This window comes from Cervus canadensis, chromosome 15, assembly GCF_019320065.1.
Source record: "Cervus canadensis isolate Bull #8, Minnesota chromosome 15, ASM1932006v1, whole genome shotgun sequence".
Classification (NCBI taxonomy): domain Eukaryota; kingdom Metazoa; phylum Chordata; class Mammalia; order Artiodactyla; family Cervidae; genus Cervus; species Cervus canadensis.
The window spans coordinates 59,635,022-59,647,494 of record NC_057400.1 but is presented as its reverse complement, the minus strand read 5'-3'; the positions used below and the strand labels follow the sequence as shown (position 1 = coordinate 59,647,494).

Sequence of the window (12,473 nt, the reverse complement as noted above, 5' to 3'; positions counted from 1 at the left end):
ACAGAACGGCGACCAAGAGTTCACTCAGGACCCCTGAGAGCTCTTTCAGCAGAAGTAGAAGCCAGAATTCATTCAAGTATCATTCTTTCTTCAGTTCACTCAAAAACAATTACTGAGCACCTAACTTGTCCAGGATTCTTTCAAGCCCTGAGGAAATAGTAGTAAATAAAACAGATGATTCCTCTGCACACAATGTCTACACGCCAATAAAAGAAGAGACAGACAATAGCAAACCACACCAATAAATATCAATAACCTCAGATATGCACATGACACCACCCTTATGGCAGAAAGTGAAGAGGAACTAAAGAGCCTCTTCATGAAAGTGAAAGAGGAGAGTGAAAAAGCTGGCTTAAAACTCAACATTCAAAAATCGAAGATCATGATATCCGGTCCCATCACTTCATGGCAAATAGATGGGGAAACAATGGAAACAGTGACAGACTTTATTTTCTTGGGCTCCAGAATCATTGCAGATGGTAAATGTAGCCATGAAATTAAAAGACTATTGCTCCTTGGGAGAAAAGCTATGACAAACCCAGACAGCATATTAAAAAGCAGAGACGTTACTTTGGTGACAAAGGTCCATCTAGTCAAAGCTACAATTTTCCCAGTGGTCATGTATGGATGTAAAAGTTGGACCATAAAGAAAGCTGAGTGCTGAAGAACTGAGGCTTTTGAACTGTGGTGCTGGAGAAGACTCTTGAGAGTCCCTTGGACGGCAAGGAGATCCAAACCAGTCAATCGTAAAGGAAATCAGTCCTAAATACTCATTGGAAGGACTGATGCTAAAGCTGAAACTCCAATCCTTTGGCTTCCTGATGCAAAGAACTGACTCATTAGAAAAGACCCTGATGCTGAGAAAGATTGAAGGCAGGAGGAGAAGGGGGCAGCAGAGGATGAGATGGTTGAATGGCATCACTGACTCGATAGACATGAGTTTGAGCAAGCTCCAGGACTTGGTGATGGACAGGGAAGTCTGGCGTGCTGCAGTCCATGGGGTTGCAAAGAGTCAGACATGACTGAGCAACTGAACTGAACTAAACTGAATGTCAAGTAGTAGTTATTGTCTTTTCACAGTTAGGAACAAGAAGTTGGAAGACCACAAAGGAAGAATAACTTATCACAGAGGTTTTAATAGTGGAAATCAATGATGAAATCAACCCCAGTATTCAATACCTCTATTGAGTGGTGTAGAAGTGAAGAGTGAACAAGAGGGTAGTCTAATGGGAGAACTCCTCCCTTGCCCTTTAAACAAAGGCACTTCACTTTTATCTGTTTTTCATATTGGAAATGCTGAGGATTTCAATGGGAAAAAATGGTTCTTTATTGCCTTATACTAGGTATCTATACCACTGTTTAAACTGTTCTCAAAGACTTTAGTTGTAAAAAGAAATAAAAGTATGTAAAATGAGGATGTGGCTTCTATTAGGGAGACCATTAATTGATAGGAAAATGTGAAATATCTATACAAGAAAAAGTAACTCCTGATTTCACTATTAATGAGATAACAAATGATCACTTCACAGATGATACTGTTTTACTATTCAATTTAGGTTTAAACAGTCTAGGATATGCCAGTGCATAAATGACTTTCCTGCTCTATATTTGGAACTTAAAGGATCTCTCAGCTTTATAAGACTATTTTCTCTCTTAAATTGTAATGAGTTTAGTATAGTGCTTAATATGCATGTTTATTAAATGCTCTGAAATCACTGATTAAACAAAATACCTTCCAGAAACAGATTTTGTTAATTAAAAATACTGTGACTTAAGAAATGCACTAATTTTCTCACAAACCTGTCATTGCTCTTAAATCAAAGATATAGGCCAAGAAGACCCCATTAAGGCCTTATCAATTCTTTCTTTTGATTTGATGCCAAGAAGACAGACTGGCAAGATAAAGCCAGCAGCGTTCCCTAAATTGAATTGTCAAGCGGTCAGATTCTACTCCAAAATACCCCTAGAATTGAAAACTCAATCATAAGCAAGTAAACAGTTATTTCTACAACTACTACATCTGCTTTGGAATAAACTATGCCAGTTTTACATTCTTATCAGGAATATAATCTATATGAATTGAGTAAATTAATATCTTATCAGAACACATCTTGTTTTCAAATCAAGAAATTAAAAACAGTTCATACTTTATCTTCTATGTCTAGTAGTGTTTTATAATTACCAAATTATATGGGGACATTCACCGTCAAACTAATAGGACATCCACATTTTTAGGGCCATATAAAAGTCATTCTTTCAAATCAGAGCTGCCCAATGCAACTGGAAGAAACTGCAACTCCCTGCGTAAACACATACAAGCTGTGTACAGAGAAACTCCAGACAACTGATCTCGTACTTTCAAGATATCAAAATGGGGCAGCAGCCCATTCATCATGACGTCCCATTTCATTTTTAAAGCATTAGTATAATATCACAATTTTTACTTTCATCAGTAGAGTAAGCCTAAAAAATTTATAGTCTCAGAACTTTGGAGTAAGTAGAGCAACAGGTATGATTAAAATCCCATAAACAGCTTCCAATCTGCTCACGATCAGACTTACAGAACCAGAGTTGATGTACACAAACACTCTTCCTTCTTCCCTGATGGTGCTCTGCATGGGGGCTCCCACAAGCAGGTCTGAGAAGCCGTCTGCATTGAGGTCCACGGCACAGATAGATGCTCCAAAATAAGACCCAAGCTGCTCCAAGGCAAACCAGATCCAGTCATTGAGAAAAAAGCAAGAGTTACTCACCAAAGCCCTCAGTGATACCAAAGTTAGAGACATATTACCTTTTTACCTTTCATTTCATGTAAGATATTTAGCTCTCTTGCATCAATGCTGAATATGTATGCCTGCAATGGGAAAAAGAATTGGGAAAGACTAGATGATCCTCACATTAAAAACATTTCATTCAAAACATTAATTTCCATAACTTGTAATTGCTCAAATATCTTTTTAAAAAATTCTTTTCAGAGTGATACAAAAGATTTAGGGAACCAAGCTCTCAGGAATAATCCTACTGTTCCTTCAGAGAAAACACAGGAAATGTTGTTTGTCTCAATTTTCAAAGTGAGGTTATGTAATAATGTAACAAAAACTAGAAAGAGAAGTAACATTTTGTTCTTTCTAGTCTTACCACAACTGTACCAGGAATGTAGCTGCCTCAATTTCTCTTCGGCTATAAACTTGTAAACCATAAATGTATTCCTTGGAATCTTGAGAAAATTCCATCTCAGAAACAGTTACTCATAAGAAAGAGCCTCATTTAACTTGTGTAATCTTCCTGAAAGCTTTTCTGTTCAATTTTATCTAAAAGCCACATGACTTTCACCAATCTTACCACTAAATGTACAGTGCTCATCATTTCCAGCTTCACTGCTGAGAAATTCTGCAGATCATCCTTTAACATCTTATTCTCTCATGCAATCTATTTGAACCATTTTGAAGGAATAAATTCTAAAAATGTAATTCTTACTTTACCAATCTGTTCATGTTGAGGGGCTCCTCCAACTACCTCGGTAGTGTGTTGACTCCGAAAATGACCAGCTCCAACTGAGTATCCTTCAAGAAAATGGATGGAGGTGTGAGAATCGTCATTTGGAATGGGTGAAATTCATTGTCATAAATCCACTTACAGAATTAATCATAAATCCATTCAGAATTAAATTTTAAGACTGAATTCAAAATGACTACACTAAATAGAGGTTTAAGAATATTTAGCATAGCAATACTCAAAATTGGTTATCATATGCTCTAAGCAATTATTAATATGTATGCTAATATGTAGCTCAGTTGGGAAAGAATCTGCCTACAATACAGAACACCTGGGTTTGATTCTTGAGTGGGAAAGATCCCCTGGAGAAGGAAATGGCAACCCACTCCAGTATGCTCTCTGGAGAATCCCATGGACAGAGGAGCCTGGTGAGCTACGGTCCATGGGGTCACAAAGTGTCAGACACAACTTAGCAATTAAACCACCACCAATATGGCTTATATTTTTAAACCTTAGAAACTGAAGCTAGCATCTTTAAACATGGTTTGTTAGTCTCTGCAGTGTCAGGACATGCTAGTTTCTAAGATTACAACAGAAACTTTAGTGTAACTTAAGATTACAACAGAAACTTTAGTGTAAAATATAATATTTTGAACTTCATGTAAAAAAATCTTCCTAAACTTCAACTTTTCTTGCCTGAAACCTTTCTATTATGATAAAATTGTATGACTACAGAAAAGGTAAAATATTCTTATTTTATTATGTGATAAAAGATATAAGCTGTTACATTTTTTATAATGCTTCAGCATATCCTTCACCCTTCAACAAGTAAATGCTGAATTGTAAATGAACTTCCTCTGTTTTTAACTAAATTTTTTCTGTTTGAAGACAGGGAAAATCTTGCTTTTTCTTATTGTAATTATTTCTGAGTATAGGCTGTTTACAATTAAAGCAGGTTTAAACAAATCTGTATATCCTAAGTAGCTATAGGAAAAGCATTCCTTTTACTACAACAAGGGAATTAATGCCAGAAAAAGATCTTAACTTTCTATAAAAATAAGGACTATAGATTATCCTACTGCTGACTTATTAAATAATAAGAAGAAGAAGGATAAAAATAGTTATGCTCTGGGAAATATTCTAAGAGCTTATGAGGCAAAGGTCAATGAGCTGTTTTTAGACCCATACTCTTCACAGTGTTACCCATTCATCCACAATGCTGTTCTCAGTCCCATTGATTTTCAACTGGTCCTTAAGGAAACTGTATTTACTTATTCACATGATTAAATGAGTTATTCATGTAGAATATTTACAAAAGCTCCTAAGAGATGGCAGGCATTCAATAGATGCTACCTTTATAATAATAAGTTGACTGCTTAAAAATATAAACTTAACAAGTGATTTACTGCAAAAGAATAAATTAAACCAGGAGTTCCAATCTAAGAATTATATATGGATGATAATAGTGACATATGTAAAATATTAAGTTAACTAAAGTTTCATAGACTATAGCCTTAAAGAGACAGTTTCTGAAATGGCTTTTTAGTTACTACTGGCTATTTTGATCTTTTGAAGATATAATTTCCCTTATTTATAATTACTAGTATCTGTAAGGCAGTGATAATTCAAGTTTGTCGATTTTTACAGTACCTAAATAACTTCCGAATTTTACTTGGTTGTGTTTGTCTAGGAAAGCCTTGTATTTATTTGTAGTCATATTGTACACAAACAGAGAGCCAGTCCAATAGAACGATCCTGGAGCCCCCATCACAATTACATCCTGCAAGAAAAAGAAAATTTATCATCATTTAAAAGTGTAATCTCGCCACTCGAAACCTCCTCCAGATACACACATTAAACAGTGATAAAAATAATTTTCATAAATTTCTGAAATATAAGCATTTAATGAGTTTAAGAGCATGCCCGAAAAAGCCAGAGAAGCTAGCTAGTGAATTTTCACCTAAAATGAGAATTTCAGAGAAGGAAGGCCGAAACTCTCACTTCACACTCATTACTGGACTTTACAATCAAAGGCAGAATCACTGAACACTAGAGTAAGCTGTGGGGAAAAAGGCAATGTGGTTTCTATTAAAGTAAATCATATCTGGGTAATTCATTAGCGCTCATTACAGAGATAATCATGTGCTGCCAAAGAGTAAAAAATGGACTTAATTTATTTCAATTTGCAAAAAGTCAATGACTAAGTTCCTTAATAATGTTAGCTTGGAAAAATATAACTCAAAAGGAATTGGGACATATTTGATGATAAACGTAGGAATTTAGAGAAAGGAAACAGAGGGAAGATTGGAATGAGTAGACATATTTGTCTGGTGAAATATGAAAACTTTCAGCAATTAAATCTATTTGACATTTCTAAATTTCCTAAACGATCCAAACTTTGAAAAAAGAGATCAATTTAAACATAAAGTAAGGAAGAAAGCATTATTATTTTTCCACACTAGGCAATATTTATGGAAATTATTAACCTATAGTTTGATACAGCTTGGCTACATAGATTTAGAAAGCATTCATAACTTCATAAGGGGTTACTCAGAGAAAGTGGGAGGTTTAGGAGTTGAGTAAAACTGTCTATGTGATAGTGTTAGAAAGAAAATAATAGTTTGGGAACATATCTTATTTAAGAGGATATTATCAAGTTCTTAAATCTCCCAATTCTCATACTTCTAATGAAAAATGTTAACTTATATGCTTCGCCCCAATTATTAACTAAAAATAACATATTTAGATATTTTCAGTGCTTAAATTAACAAATGACTATGGCTATTTTTTGATTTCTGTTAAATCCTTAATGAAAGTAACTTTCTTTAGTGTAGACTTTTAATTGGTCTTGGGCGACACAGCCATCTAAATATTACTATTTTATCAATACCTATGCTGAATATCAAGTGGTAAAAATTAAGTTGTAATATACTCAAATTTAAGAGATATATTATTTGAGTATTACTCAATCTTTATTTCAAAGCATAATATCAGCCTTCTAAGTCTTCAGAAGAATTAAAATTCTATATGTAAGCATCTATAGCAGCTATTTTTGGACTATTACCTCTGTGTAAAAACTAGATATTCCAGCTTGACATGATGCAAAATTCTCTCCAAACTGTTTCACAAAGTCTAAAATAAAGTAGAAAAACAATTAAGATTTCATTTTAAAATAAAGACAAAATCTGCATAATTTGTTTATGTATAAATTCTTATAAGTGTGCCTTTTAAGATCTTTTACAATAGCATTAAATTAAAACTTAGTAAGTAGTAAACTTTAAGGCCACAAATCTCTTCCATGTTGATCTTCAAAATATCCCTATGAAATAGCAATAGAGATATTTATGCAGTCTCTTTTTTGGGGGAAGAACAAACGGTATACAAAAAGTTGTCAGATGAGCATCTAAGACAGAGATAGGATTTCATGGCTTCCAGTCCAGGCTTCCATTTAAAGTAGGCTTCTTAGATTTTGCCCAGCTGAAAACAGTAAAGTCAAGATCTGCATGGAGATGGAGGGTCTCCTCTTACAAAGCCCCCAGGAAAGCGTGCTTTGTGAAACTTACCATGGGCACAGAGCTTGCTTTTCCTGTAGAACTGACATAAGCAAAACTCTATGAAAACTGAGTGCCATGTCTTTGTTTGGGTTTTGCTAACCAGAAATGTTAAATAAATTGTTAAGTCATTTATAATTACCACTCCTTGTCATGTTTTTTAATTCCTTTTTCTATTTTCTCTGCTCCTATATATTTTTTAAGTTTAATTTTTAGTTGTCTTAGGTTTCTGCCATCATGGTTTTTTCCCCCATAGGATGTGGCTAAGTATATATATATATATACACATATATATATGTATATATTCATAGGAGTGCACATTGTCATCCATGGACATTATCAACCCTTGCATAAAGTTATCCAGAAAACACATGAAAAAATGTACGGGACCAAAATCTACACCAACAGAGGCACCAGCATTTAGTGAAGGAACCAGCCGGCAGCAGGACAAGAACTGCAGCACATGAAGCATTCAAGTGCATTATCTCAGATGATTAGAACAGTCAGAAGTGGTTGCTAGGTCAGTTAAAAGCACCAGACATGGGGCCAGCTAGATGAGGACGGCTGCTGCAGTTGAAGGGTATCTTTAGCTTGCATCTCTATTAGACTGTCAAAACAGATTTCTTCAGCCTATACAGCTAATTCCTATCATCCCACTTCTGTGCACTTGATTTCGAAGGAAACTGAAATCAGCAAGGGGAAAGGCCTCGTCTGGACTGGAGATTATGATTCTGGCTGGTCAGTCTGCATTATAGAGAGACTGGAAGATCTCAAATGACCATGAGGGCCTCCACAGTCAATCAGAGAGAAATGCCCCAACTGTGAAATATTTTAAAATGTTAACCATAAACTATTATGAAAAATGGGATAATAGCTAGAGTAAGTTTTACTGCAACTAAGAAATTAAAATCCACCTTTTATCTTCTTGGCATTCAAAGACAAATTAGGAACACAGATGATATAACCTTTGCTATGATATCAAATTCCAGGCATGAAAGAGTCCAGCATTAATAGAATCAACGCAATTTGGCTATTGCTCAAAGTTTTGTCAAGTAATAGAAATTTCCTTTGGATGCTGAGGTAATTATTTTGGTTAAAAAAACCTGGAAACTGGCATTCACATATATTCTTTCTAAAGACACATTTTCAGAATTTTAGTTCTGTTGAAGGTATCATTTCTTCAGTGCCCTGTTAACATTCACCTCCAACTGCTGTTTCAGTTTATTTCCTGGCTCTGTATGCACTATGACCTAAAATTTTTATGGGAAAGACCTTTTAAACTTACATTACCAATTCCTTGCAGTTGCAAAGAAAGTAAGTGAATTCAAGGGGAAAAAAAAGACATAGTGAGTGGAAAAGATCTGCCCACAATTATATTTTAAATTTTTCTGAATCTTGTTGGAAGTTAAAGCAAGAAACAATTTTCTTCCTTCTGATCAGATTTTTCAATCTATTTCATAATTTTACTTAATTGAGAATATATTTAATGCTAAAATGGAAAATTATCAACTAGATGCTAGAACTATTCAAACAAATAGTTTGCAGAATTCCTAGCTTCAAAAAAACACAGTTGTTGTTCAGTCGCTCAGTCGTGTCTGACTCTTTGTGACCCCATGGGCTGTAGCACACCAGGCTTCCCTGTCTTTTACTATCTCACAGTTCATTTCTGAAAACTGAAACTGCAATTGGATTAAAAAAAAAAAGAAAAGGGAAATAATAATATGAGACATTAAAGAGAACATAGCTATTTTCAAAGATCCTCCCACGGCTAACCAAGTATCCAAAATGGAAAAAAAAAAAAAAAATGAAAGACATTCACATATTTATCTTGATCCAGTTAATATCAAAACCATACCTTACCTTGATAGCATGGAGCTATTCTTTTACTCAGTTCTGTCCGTAAATCAGAAGGCATTCCATAGCAAACACCCGTGGGGAGCTTAGACTCAGTCCTTATGTAAAATATATTTTTCCATCTATGCCCACAAGTCTGAATAAAACATAAAAATAGACCAAATGATGTGAAAGTCACACCCAGGGTATCTGGTTTCACGATGTGATCAGGGAACTATCCCAGCAACCTACCACAATGGAGCCGTTTTCTCCAGGCTGTCTGGAAAGCGTGACCCCCAGCCATTGATTATCTCTTTCTTCCAAGCAAGTCTTTCCACAAGGATCTCCAAAAGGGCTACCTACAGCATTGGAAAATAATTTTATGAGCAGTTATCTTGAAAACAATGTTATTCTATAAGAACAGAGAAAACAAGCATGCATGCCTATCCCCAGTGATTTTTCCTCCAGCTTCTGGGGAATCCCGTCTTTCCCGGCTTCCCTGTCATCATATATCCGGTGCACATTGTGGGGGTAACCATGAGTTACTCTGTGCTAACATAATTGCTCTCTCACTGTGATTTTTGTTTGTCGAAAAGACCTCTGATTGGTAATACCAGGAAGAGATGGCCTTGATATAGGAGCCAGCTAACCAGCATGACTAAGAGAGGGGAAACCAGTCTAAACCAACATGGGCTGTGCAAGTTTAACTGCATTATGTAATGCTTGGCAAAGAATGTGCACCTTTGTTCTGATCATTTACTAGCAATGCAAGCAACATTACCAGAGCACTTTCTAAAATGTTTCAAGTATTGAGACACTAAGAATAGAAGGACTACAATATGGTCCTCAACATTTAAGTCACACTTTGTTGAAGCTGGAAGATGATGACTGTGGGAAGCAGCTGTATATAATTAACATACTAATAATGCCTACCATTTTAAACAAACTGCCCTATGGTTTACAGTTAGTGGAACTGTGATGTTTTCAACAAAGAAAAAAAACTTTGAAAAACTGGATTATCTTAGTATAGAAAAAACTTCAGAAGGCACTTTGACAAAGACATGAATAGCCAGAAAGCCAAAAATAAAATATTACACATAAGTAATACTTCTAAAACATAAAAAAAAAAGTGATATTCCCAGTGACTTTTTTCTTATTTTGTTAAAATAACTTCTTTGCTTTATGGCTGGGATCCCATATTAACTGTGATTTCAAGTAACTGCTTTTGAGGGAGAATAAGATGCAGCATATTAAGATTCCTTTTGCTGCCTATTTCCACACACTTCAATTGCAATGTGACAGGTCCATTCCACTTGAACTTAATTCTAAAGGCAGATAAATACATTTGCATCAATTTGATTGGATGAAGACATGGAACTTGGGTTTTTAAACTTAATTTTAGTACCAAATTTCATTCATTGATAGGTACCATACTCTAAATCATTAGGCACCTATCATCTTAACCCCTAGATAAAGCTTCCTGGGCAAACTCAGAATACTTACACAGATAATGTAGTATTGGAAAATGAAATTATTTGCAGTAAGTCTCCTGGGTAAGAGAGAATTTAAGGAGTGTGGAAAGATATTTGTGTATACATTTTATACATTTGTTCATTCTCTACCATGAAGTTCAGGACAAACCAACCCTCTGACATAGCTAAACTGAAGTTTCTTAGCCCCTTCTCTAGAGATTGATTTCATAGGTCCAAGTGAGGCCCTGACTACCCCAGGTGTTTTTCATGATCTGGAACACCATTACTATGCTATATGGCTCATCTTTTTTTGGCCAAGTTTCTTGCAGAACAGTAATGTCAATTCCCACCTCCTGGTAGTGCCTGCCAAGAGCATGAGACAGAGGAAGACGACTAAGGATAAGTCTGGAAAAACAAGGCTGGGCTTGATTAGCAGTGGCTACTTGGAATGGGCTTCCCAGGTGGCTCAGTAACAGAGTCTGCTAGCTAATTCAGGAGATATGGGCTCAACCCTGGGTTGGGGAAGATCTCCTGGAGGAGGAAATGGCAACCCACTCCACTATTTTGGCTGGGAAATTCCCTGGTCAGAGGAACCTGGTGGGCTACAGTCCATAGCACTGCAAAAGAGTCAGAGATGACTTAGTGACTAAACAACAACTTGGAATGGAAAAGAGATATTGCTGCAGCCTAAACGTTGATCAAGAATGGATGCATAAGCTTTCTCTATTCAAGTTAATAAAACAAAGAAGGGACAAGGGGGAGGGAAGGAGAGAAAGACAATTATACTGTAGCATTGTGTGGGTCAAGTCTAACAAAGAAAGTTGTTACTATGGCTACATTATGCCCATGTAATTGAAAGAAAGTGAAAGCATAACAAACAAGAAATTTTAATTTTCATTATGATACAAATGTTTGACTTTTTACTAAAACTTCTATTTTTTTTAATTAATGTCAAAAATAGATGATAAATGGTGGATTCATGTACTCGAAGTTGTGGTGGCAAGAACACACAGAAGAACTGTACAAAAAAGATCCTAATGACCTGGATAACCATGATGGTGTGATCACTCACCTCGAGCCAGACATTCTGGAGTATGAAGTCAAGCGGGCCTTAGGAAGCATTACTACAAACAAAGCTAGCAGAGGTGATGAAATTCCAGCTGAGTCATTTCAAATTCTGAAACATGACACTGTTGAAGGGCTGCACGCATGCCAGCAAATTTAGAAGACTCAGCAGTGGCCACAGGACTGGAAAAAGTCTGTTTTCACTCCATCCCAAAGAAGGGCAATGCCAAAGAAAGCCTAAACTGCCACACAATTGTGCTCATTTCACATGCTAGCAAGGAAATGCTCAAAATTCTTCAAATTAGGCTTCAATAGTAGATGAACCAAGAACTTCCAGATGTACCAGCTGGATTTAGAAAAGTCAGAGGAACCAGAGATCAAATTGCCAACATCTGTGGGATCAAAGAAAAAGCAAGAGAGTTCCAGAAAAACATCTACATCTACTTCATTGACTACAACTAAAGCCTTTGACTGGGTGGATCACAACAAACTGTGGAAAATTCTTAAAGAGATGGAATTACCAGACCACCTTACCTGCCTCCTGAGAAACCTGTATGCAGGTCGAGAAGCAACAGTTAGAACTGAACATGGAAAAATGGACTGGTTCCAAATTGGGAAAGGAGTATGTCAAGACTATATATTATCACCCTGCTTATTTAACTTATGTGCAGAGTACATCATGCAAAATTCTGGGCTGGATGAAGCCCAAGCTGGACTCAAGATTTCTGGGAGAAATATTAATAATTTCAGATAGGCAGATGACACCCTAATGGCAGAAAGCAAAGAGGAACTAAAGAGCCTCTTGATGAAGTTGAAAGAGGAGAGTGAAAAAGCTGGGTTAAAACTTAACATTCAAAAAACTAAGATCATGGCATCCAGTCCTATCACTTAATGGCAAACAGATGGGGAAAGAATGGAAACAGTGACAGACTTTATTTTCTTGGGCTCCAAAATCACTGCAGATGGTGAATGCAGTCATGAATTTAAGAGACACTTGCTCCTTGGGAGAAAAGCTATGACAAACCTAGACAGCATATTAAAAAGCAGAGACATCACT

General features: G+C 36.0%; 1 protein-coding gene across 3 annotated transcripts in view; it reads right to left on the bottom strand.

Moving 5' to 3' along the window:
* ITGA4 (integrin subunit alpha 4) overlaps nt 1-12,473 on the bottom strand; it is a 109,159-nt gene that overhangs the window by 77,028 nt on the left and 19,658 nt on the right. For 2 of the 3 annotated variants that reach the window (XM_043487441.1, XM_043487442.1), the window contains exons 3-9: nt 9,132-9,238; nt 8,907-9,036; nt 6,560-6,627; nt 5,146-5,275; nt 3,478-3,563; nt 2,792-2,854; nt 2,562-2,699 (exon numbers count right to left, since the gene is read on the bottom strand). In XM_043487441.1, the coding sequence (XP_043343376.1) occupies nt 2,562-2,699; nt 2,792-2,854; nt 3,478-3,563; nt 5,146-5,275; nt 6,560-6,627; nt 8,907-9,036; nt 9,132-9,238 (722 nt within the window). The remainder of the gene's footprint in view (nt 1-2,561; nt 2,700-2,791; nt 2,855-3,477; nt 3,564-5,145; nt 5,276-6,559; nt 6,628-8,906; nt 9,037-9,131; nt 9,239-12,473) is intronic. The other variant, XR_006273093.1, reaches the window with a different exon arrangement.